The 10,252-nt window shown below is 39.5% G+C and overlaps 1 protein-coding gene across 1 annotated transcript; it reads right to left on the bottom strand.

Annotated features, from left to right (window-relative positions):
• Nucleotides 1–632: 632 nt before the first annotated feature.
• Nucleotides 633–4,304, bottom strand: DDIT4L (DNA damage inducible transcript 4 like). The gene is made up of 3 exons (XM_081303543.1): nucleotides 4,124–4,304; nucleotides 3,707–3,843; nucleotides 633–1,925 (listed from the first exon to the last, which is right to left on the bottom strand). Exons 2-3 carry the CDS (start codon nucleotides 3,795–3,797, stop codon nucleotides 1,438–1,440), a joined length of 579 nt encoding a protein of 192 aa, XP_081159669.1. The 5' UTR covers nucleotides 3,798–3,843; nucleotides 4,124–4,304; the 3' UTR covers nucleotides 633–1,437.
• Nucleotides 4,305–10,252: the final 5,948 nt, after the last annotated feature.

Raw genomic sequence — 10,252 nt, 5'->3', positions numbered from 1 at the left:
CTCTTTTGAACAGTGACATTTTAGGTCACCTCTAAAGATCAGTAACAGGATCACACTTGTTTTTGTAACACCAGTATGAAGACATCTGTCCCTAACGCCCTGGCTTCAGGGAATGTGAAGTGGTGCTAATAGCCTGGGAAGAAGACCTCAATAAGCTTCTTATCCACAAGCCACAGTAAGAATGTGAAGGCCTTGTTGAATTGAACATTGTCATGTGGAGGCTTTCATTAACATAAAAAAGAAACATAAATGATCTAGTCAGTTGGAAAAAGACAAAAAATAAAATAAAGGCCTTTATTATTCCCTAGAGACAGGTACCAATGGTGAAAGGGAGCTGGGCATGTGATTTTCATTCTCTAGTCTGCAGAATAAATCAGATCTCTTCAGCTAAAGCAGACTCTCTCTATATGAACATCTTGATAATTAAAAGTGTTAGTGTGCAGCCATCTCCTTTGACCACTGAGGTTAAGGAGAGAGAGCTCAATTCCCAGAAATGGCCAGAGATGAGATAACACCAACATGAGATGGTTCATCTGAGATTAAGCATGTACAGCATTGAGAAGAAGTTGTTAACAAATGAATCTGAGTGGATCTGAATCTAAGCATTTCTTTCCCATTGTTATAAGTAGGTATTCTTTAGGTGCTCCATGGAATCAACCACAAACACAAAATGTTTAACATTCCATTTTTTCTACTTTAAAGATGACATTCAATACTTGGGAACTAGGAAAACTGAGCTTGTGTTATACCATAAAATCATTTAGAGTAATACTGTGGTTACTGAAAGTGCAGCCCAAGTTTTTCATCTATAACAGAGGAGTGGGGAGAACACCAAGACACCAAGAAACAGTGAAACATTTCTGTTGTTTCTGAGACATTTCTTATTCACTCATACCTAGGGTGAGGTTTGAATTAAGTTCACCCATTTAATTCTACCCTCTTGTCTTCAAATTTGAGTAGGAAATTGGCAGAAAATTGGTGGAGTGGGCTGGATGCTAGATGTTTTAATGGACTGAACATCATTTAGATGATTCTTCGATTGAAAAGATCACTTTGAGAACTTAGAGAGAGAAAAAAAAAAGCCATAGGAAAGTCAAACCAGGAAACTTTGGTTTATATGACCTATTAGCAAGGCTACCTACACAAAGTTGTGGTATCAAACATAAAACTGAAGCGGACTGCTTCTCTTGCTTCTTTATTCCACTCCATTCTGTAAGAAATGTGAAATAAGCAGAAAATGTACACTCTCTTAGGTTATTTCCCAAGAGCCACAAAACCAGCCTGTTAGCTGGGTTGCTATGAACGAGAAACACAGAAAGAAGATGTTCTACATTTGGGGGTTCTCGTGAGGACAGGCAGAGCCAACTACAAATGACTTTAACTGAGTAGCTGCATAGTTTTATTAATCACAAAAGAATCTTTAAAAATGTTTCCTTCTTAGCACTCTTCAATGACTGTGGTTCCAATCAGAGAGTAAAGTTTTTTCTTAACAAGTCGAAATCCTGAACTGAGGATCAGAGTTCGCCTAAGGCCAGATGAGAAGCGACCTCTACTAAAGAAGTCCCTGAAGCTAGTCCATGAGCAGTTCTCCTGTTTAAACACAAGGGTCAGCTCAAAAGTAGGCACCACACTAGCATCACACACAATCCTATCCAGCTTTTTACATACATTTTCAATTTCCAAGTTCACGTGCATCACACAGCCTCGAAGGCCACAGGGTTCTGTGGAAGAAAGCCGCAGGACATCTTGAGCAATTCTCTGGGTCAGTTTCTCTGGGACAAGGACCTTTGAGCAACCGAGTTTGGTTTGCTTTGATTTGGACAGACAGTTCTCTAGCATTTTAACCAAATTCTGGCAGGTTGTCTCCTCAAATATCACCTCGTTGAGGTTGGGTTCAGGAACAACATAATCCCAGTAGTCAAAATCTGTAGGAAATTAAAGTTGTAGATAAAGGAGGAGAAAAAGAAAACCTAGGAGTAGGAAAAACACTCTAAGATAACAACACAGTTTACTTTTATATATTCTATCTATCTTTTCTAGTATTTTCTGGTAAGTCAGTTGAACTCATTTTGATGTTAACTATCTAGGTAAAACAGCAAGTCATTTCAACTCTTATTTTATCTATAAAATAAAGGTTTTGATAAATAAGGTGAATAGGATATAACCACTTTTCTATGAATAGGGTGTGTGTATAAACACACAATCTTAAAGACCACATCAAAAATATATTTGTGGTTATCCAAGATCACTACTAATTTTTTTCCTCTTTTGTTTATTATGGGGTTTTTCCAATTTTGTTTTATAAAGAACATGCATTACTTCTGGAATAAAAATGGTTATAACTTTTGTTTTAGACTAAGGGACTCTTGCTTGCTAACTCTTAGGAATATAGATGTTGTGGAATAGAGAATTTTTGCTATAATTCTTAAATGAGTCCATCATGAGCTTGATGAACTATATCAAAGATCTATCAAATTCATGTTTTTCTTTTAAAAGTCTTTATTGGAATGGTTTGTAGAACCAATTTTAGCTTCAAGCTCTTTGATTGCTCAAAGAGAGGACCTTTGAGGTTCATGGAGTTATTTATAACTGACTGGGTAGTTTTTCTTAGCCAAGCAAAACAAAATAGTCCTAGGAAAACAAAACTAGATTTGCTCAAAAGAAAAAGATAGCTCTGCATTTGGTCACCTACCTTCCAAATTAATCCTACCACTTGGCAGGATGCCACACCACACACACACACACACACACACACACACACACACACACAGTCACCAGACCAAAGTATACACAGATGCCCTGCCTGCTTCAAACCCTAAGCATATTCACTTTCATTGGCTACTGCATTTTCCTGTCTCTACCTCATGTATATACTTATTTTTTTATAACTAATACATTCCAAATGATAAGGGCTCCATGTTTTATCTCTATCAAAGACAGAGAATTTTAGAGTTTTGGCCATATAAAATTAGGTCATCAACTAATTTTTCCTTCTAAATGAGAAAGGTTCAAAGAGCTTAAGCAATTTATCTATGGTTCCACTGCTCTTTGGTAGCAGAACAGTATGTTAATTTAGAAAATGCTGTTAAAAGTTGTAAATGACAAAAGTCTAGCACCACTGCTGTGTAAACTTGCCTTCTGACATTAAAAATGGAATAATGGGTACATTTACAAATAGAATGCTACTCAATAATAAAGAAGAACACACGGATATAAGCAAAGACATGGAAAAATACTAGGAATGTGGCAAAGAAACCAGATATAAGAGAATGCATGTTGTATTACTTAATTTATCTGAAACTCTAAAAGCAAAACTAATTTATAGTGATCAAAAGCAGATGGATGGTTTCCTGGAGACACGGGAGAGCAGAAACTGATGGCAAATGGGCACATGAGAATTTCAGGGGTGTGATTATGTTGGTTACACAAATAAATACATTTAACTTCACAACCATGTAGGATAAAGAACTTAATCCAAGGAGACTGTTAGCAGAGGACTAGAATGGTACAGCCCTCCAGTATTTTATTGTTCCTACGTTTGTTTCTACTGGACAGATGATGCTAGAGAGTTTGAGAAGGGATCTCAGAAGGATTTTGTAGCATCCTATGCATTTGAGCAAGGGGTGAAGTCGCACATCAGTCGACCGGATCTATCCAGGGGCTGCGATTTTTGGAGGGCAGAGAGATGGGTAGTTGGGAAACTCACCATTTAGCAGGCTCTCTGGATGATAGCCACGGTCCAGCAACTCTGAAATGCTGGCTGGATTCTTACTGCTCAAACTGCCAGTTGCAACCATGGTCAACGGCTCTGTTTCCCTCGTGGGGCAGAACGGCCTTTCCGGGCTGTTGGAAAACAGGAGAAAAGAGATTTGCAAAAGCAGCAAGACGTGCAGAGGCTTCTAAATAAAATGCCCGGCGCTGCCAGAGCGCCTTCGCCCAGACACTTTTCTATGAAAAAGAGGAACTAGCCTCCGCACCTCAAGTTTACAAAGCCCTGAAAGCGGAGACGCCAACTACAGCCACAACCTGAAACTAACTTAAAAGTTAGTACAAGTTGCAAGCGACTTCCCCACTGAGCCATCTCCGCCCGCGCTGGCTCCACCAAAGTCGCCGCGCAGCTCACCTGCTCAGAGTCCTCCCGAGCCGCCGCCGAGCTGGCCCGCAGCGCTGAGGGGTAAACAGAGGCAGGCACACGCCTCTGCAGCTCTAGCCCCCGCAGTGACCCGCGAACCCCAGCTGCGATCGGTGCGGTGTTCACCACCCCACCCACCCGACGCAGGCTCCACTAAGCGGCTTCGCCTCTAGGACAGCCAGCACTTTATAGGTCCAACCGGCTTCCGCCGGCCCGACCCGCCCACCTGCGCAGCCGGCCACTGCCCGCGCCCCGCCCCGCCCCTCCTGGGTCAGGTCGCATTTCAACTCTGGCTTCTAGGGACCCAGAGCAAGACGCCGGCAGGCAGTAGAGAGGCTAAGTTTGGGGTTGAGCAGACACCTGCTGCTTCCTGGGTAGGCCAGGGGTCACCGTGACCTTGATTCCCTGTGCAAGACTCCTGCTCCCTCCCCTCCCCACCCCGTGTCCCTACCAATAACCTGGATTCTGTGGGCGCGACCCCTCCCCAGGCGCGCGTACTTTCAAGGTCTGCCTGCCCTGGCTTTACTGTGTCATCTCTGAAAGTGTTCAAGGAGCATCATTTATGTACATGTTGTGGCTTTTAGTCCAGTCAACTGTACTCTGCGACCAAGGGTTTTTAATCCAGTGCCAGAGGGTTGCAATTCAGTTAACTCTGCCCTGAGTCTCAGGGTTTCTATATTTTTCCTTCCTGCAGGTGGTCATAGCTAGAGAAAGTTTTCCAGCATTTTAGAAAGGCTCTCAATTTCTCTGCGGGCTCCCTGGGCATCCTTCTTGTTGCTGTGTCTGTGACTAAAGCGTTTTCTCCGTGGGAAGGGTGAGCCTGGCACTCTTCTACTAGACCTGGCCCCAGATGGCAGGAGCTTGAATTGAGGGCTTGTTTGCCAAGAAACTAAACAAAACCATTAATGGGATCCTGGCTGTCTCTTCCACCAGCCGGATTGTTGGGAGCAATTGCCATTCCCAGAGGCAGAAGTTCCAGGCGGGCCCTGTTGAGAGGATTTGGGCTTTGGCAATCTTGAAGGGGCTTGAGGGAATGAGAATACAGTTTTTATATCTTGCTAGGGATAATCCCTGTGGGGCGGGGAGCACAGTCCTGAACCTGAGCATACAGAGGAACAGAGGAACCCTGTAAAGAGACTATATTCTTGCAAAGCCATCAGCAAGAAGCCAAACTCTTCCCGGCCTCCAAGTTCCTAATCCACCCCATTTGTCTCTTTGCTGTTCCAGTAGTATTTGATTTGTTAGGGCCAGGCTTTCCCAATGAGGTGGAGATGCCTGGAGAGGGAGAAGGGCATTTCTACAAATAGGGAATGTAGTGTTGGCTGCCGGGTTCTTAGAATTACACGTGGAAGGATCTGCAGGTTAGGGCCTGGAAAGGCAGGATCAGCTGTCCAGGCTAAAAATTTAGTTCGAAAAACAACAGAAGGGATAAGGAGGGTGTGATAAACAGATCAGTGGGAGGACATTCGCAGGCAGAGCAGCCCAAATTAAAGCCAGCTTGCCAGTCCATTTTTTAACTCGACCAAGGCAGCTGCACCGCCTGAAGGTCGGGCCAGTTTAGGAAGGAGATGCTGATAGGCTGCTCTTTCAAAGCAGATTTCCATTTCTATTTCAATAACAAAAGTGGAAAATAAACAAGTCCACTGAAGCCAATTAAAAAGCAGTTTCTGTGGCTGGTGTATTCAGGATGAATGGATGGACCCCTGTTAAGGTGTCTGATGCCCACTGCTGAGCAGTCTGTCCCTGGGCAGGCCACAGCACCTCCTGTCCTTATCTGGGCAGCAATATTAACCTGTTGCTTCCCACCATTCCAGAAGTGTCACATGTATAAAAACTTAAATTGAGCAACAAATACACCACTCATGGTAACTTTTGAAATAAATATTATGTTTTTAGTATTCTGTTCTTTTGAGAAAAGTATTTGGTGAATTTTATATATATATTATATATATATAATATATATAATATATATATATATAATATATATATATTATATATATTATATATATATATAATATATATATATATATATATTATAAAGGATATATAAGCTCTAGATTTCCAACCTATTTTAATGCACTGTGTCAATTTTATTGAAATACTTCCAGAATTGAAAACTTGGGACTTAATGGGTTAATGATGTTCCATTTTACCTTTCTCTGAGGATGGTTCTTAGAATTAAGATAATCAATGATCTGAAACTGTACCAGTGAAATAAAGAAATTAGCCATTGCAATATCCTTAGGGTATTTAGTCATAATTCAGAAACTAAGTACTCCCACAGGGCCAGAAATATCATGGGAATTTTTAGAAAGCAGCAGTTAGTCTTGGCTCACCTGACTAACTGAAATTTTGCAACACCCTTTGGGATTTTGCTTCAGAAAACAATCTATCTATGTGCAGAATACTTCAACAATTATCATTTATTTATTTATTTTTTGGCTGAATGAGCCTTACTCTCAAGAGTTAATAGTGCATAAGGAATGATTGATAGAGAACACACACTTGGAAAAATTGGCAGACACTGTCCTTTTTTATCTACTTAAAATGGTAAAGAAATTCTTTCTATCTCGGGTCTGCATCTTTGAAAGGCTAAACAGCTGATTTGAAAAAAAAAATGAAGCACAGAACAGAATTAGGGAAGACCAAGTTCCTTAAGTCTCAACATGAGATAACATACTTAGTCTATTATATTTTTTTAAATATTGTAGGGACAGTTAATTTGTAAATGAAAATTCATCACATTGGTGTACTTCAAATATTTACCAAATGCAGTGATAAAGCATGTTTTATTGTTGTTTCACCAAATCTAACTAATACTACAAAACTATGGAGGCATTTACTGCAGATAATAGTCATGAATGAATAGAAAATCTGATTGGTTAAATAATTTGCTTGCTTTTAATACACCAATGTATTATAGCAAACTACCAAAATCATAAGCAAGGCCTTTCGACTTAAACATGCTTGCTTTTTTAATTACTACAATTTACTCATCCATTAACAAAAAGAAAAATAGCAGTAACAAATGACAACTATGTTTATCTGATCTACATGATGCAAATATTTAAGTTCCGAATGCTTCATGTATAAGTATAGTATTCATAGTATCATTGCTTACCTAAAGAGTAAATTCAGAATACCAGGGATATCACAAAACCAAAAATGGTACTTTAATGCATAGTTATATGAAATGCTGGTGTCTTGTGAATTCATTATTTGGAATGTTGAATATTTATTATGTGTTTCACCAGTCGATTGTCTCACTCTGTCCCCTATGAGCCATTGTTTCTGAATGTTTATTAATGCATTTACATTCAGTGCATGGCTTATTTCATTTCATCAACTATGACACCTGGGGTAACATTGCTGGGCTTCTTAATCTGCACAGTGGATTCAGGGAGGATTCACAAGACATGGAAGTTGATCTGTACAATATCCAAGGTATGTCTGTGGACTCACCACATTTTTATGAGGCTTAAGAGAAACACTTTTAATCAATGCTAAATATTATCTCTTCTGTATAAACAAATATGAGATATATAAATGAATATCATCTCTGTCTTTCCCAGGTTGTGCTAAATTTGTGAATTTGGTGCCTGTGTGAAGTGCTTAGAACAAGTCCTGGTATAATGCAAATGCTTAGTGAGTGGCATTATTGTTATTGCTATTATTATTGCTCTGAAACTGTAGTTCCCTTGTTCAGTGCAATAAGCAAAGAAGTAAAAGGGGTTGGGGAAGTATTGTTAATGTAGAACAAAATTTATGGTCTTGCCTTTTTGCAGGAAATCTGAAAAATATTTGCTACTGATTAGGAAGGCCTTTTTTATTATAAGACATCCATCACTGCATGGGAAACCAGGAAAGAGAACTATTGATGATATGAAAAAAAATAACGTGGGTGAAAAATCACATTAGTGTGAAATGCAGTTATATGTGCTAATGAAATTTATAGACAATTGAAATTACTGTCTATGGAATCTTCCACTTGTTTCAAGATATGTATTTTTCTCTGTTAACATTCTAGATGAGCTATATCATCATCATGTTTGTCTTTGAAGATGCTCTACCAAGAAGTTTTCCACTCAATGATTAATCATGCAATATGAGTTATTCTGTATTAAGATCGAGGATTTCACATTAAGTAAGGTAACATGGACACTTATCTAATATAAAACAAAACAGGGCCCAATATAAAACAATGTGTGATACCTGCTGTTACAAGCTGAATCTTCCAGTAGCAGAAGGCATTGCCTCTCTAAATTTAATCAGAGAATATGTTACCATAGTGACTTGTCTCTTAAAATAGTTGTATCGTTTTGTTCTTGTCATAAACAATGCTCTGTATTATCTCTTTTTAAATAAAGAAAACTAAGAAGTTTTAAATGTGCACAATATCTGCTTTTCCTTAGTTATGGAAAGATTTATAGTTCAGGTGCCCATTATCACAGAATGTCAGCCAGGAACATGGAGTTGATCTTTTGACATTTTTTAGGGATACATCTTAAAACCTTTGAAAATCACAAACTTGAGAATACCTTCATGGCATTTCATTTCTCTGGAATTCTTTATGTGCATGAAGATAATAAGCTGTGTGCTCATATAGATGTTGTATCCTTTATCAGTCCCCCTTCCTGTACCAGCCAAGTGTCATTCTTGTGAACTGGCCTTACATAGCATTTGACATTCATGATTGTGTCTTGGCAAAATTATATATTACTTCATGACGTAAACCTGTGTGATTGCTCAGGAAGAGAACTGAATCAATGAGTGTTAATGAATGTTAACTTTCTAGTAAATACAAGATTCTACAGATAATCCTTAGAATAGCTCTAATTGCTAAGTATGGTAGCACACACCTATAATCCCAGCTACTCAGGAGGCTGAGGCAGGAGGATCCCAAGTTGGAGGCCAGCCTGTCTCAAAATAAGAAATAAAAAGGACCAGGATATAACACAGTGTTAAAATGCTCCTGGGTTCACTGCTCAGTACCCCACCTCTCAGATATGTTTAAACTAATAGCTCTGAGAAACCTGTAATTTGGAAACAACTAATTTGGAAGAAAGGAAGGAAAGAAGTAATACTTCTAAATTTACTAAAGCACTTAGATGTATATTAATTTCTGCTGCTATAATTATATCAGAAAATATATTTTAAAATATTGAGTTGGTTTTTGAAATACTATGCTTGTGATTGGGAATGATGTACATTATGGTAGAGGAGATAAATCATAAATGCAGAAACAGCCCTTCAGGAGATATCCATGTAGCTCAAGTACATTCAGTTGTGTAACGAGGCTGATGCATCATTTCTAAGTTAAGCAATAAGTGGGACTCATCAAATTCATGTATGACATTGTACAATTACAGCTGGTTTAGGTGTCTTCTGCTAAAGGCTTATGAAACAGTGCTCATCTCTGAATGGGTATCAGAGCCACACAGCTTATTGCTTTCACTTTGGGCTCTTGCTCTATTGGCTTGGTCTTCAAATTCTGGCTTTGCCCCAAGTAGGCATTGTGAAATTAACTTAAATCCTTCGAATCTCAGTTTCTTTCTCTGTAATATTGCTGAGGGCCATTGCCAAGTAGGAATGACGCATCAAAATTTCCTTGCTAGCGTACCCCATGTTAAATGGATTTCGCTGTTGACATTGCATGTAAGGTGACCTTGCTCAAGGACCAAGGCGGATCCGGGTTTAGAGCTGATCAGGTTTGAGGAAATATCCCGGTCCTTGGGTTTAGGGCGTTCCTGGTTTAAGACAATAGGGGTTTTAGGGAGGTTGGAGGTTGAAGATTATTGCTGCCGGGATTAGGGTGTTCCTGCTGCTTGTTCCCATTGAGTTCTCGTGAGATTCAAATGGGATATTGGAAAAAAGCCTCGTGGAGGAGGTGAATTGGGTGGAGGAGAACTGGGATGGCCCCAGAGCGTGTGTGGAGGCCGGTGTGAGTTCGGGAATAAAGAATTGCTGTTTGAATCTACAAAGCTGTGTGGTGGCTCCTGATTCTGTGCCCAGCCAAGACATTGGCATAATATGGCATATCATTTGATAGAATGTGGTTTAAGTTTTGGGCAATGTAACTGGTATAATTTAAAAGTTCACTCAAAGGTGATCATTCTTAAC

Source organism: Spermophilus citellus (assembly GCF_964194105.1).
Source record: "Spermophilus citellus genome assembly, chromosome: 8".
In the NCBI taxonomy this organism is placed as follows: Eukaryota; Metazoa; Chordata; class Mammalia; order Rodentia; family Sciuridae; genus Spermophilus; species Spermophilus citellus.
This window is presented reverse-complemented; position numbering and strand designations above follow the sequence as displayed.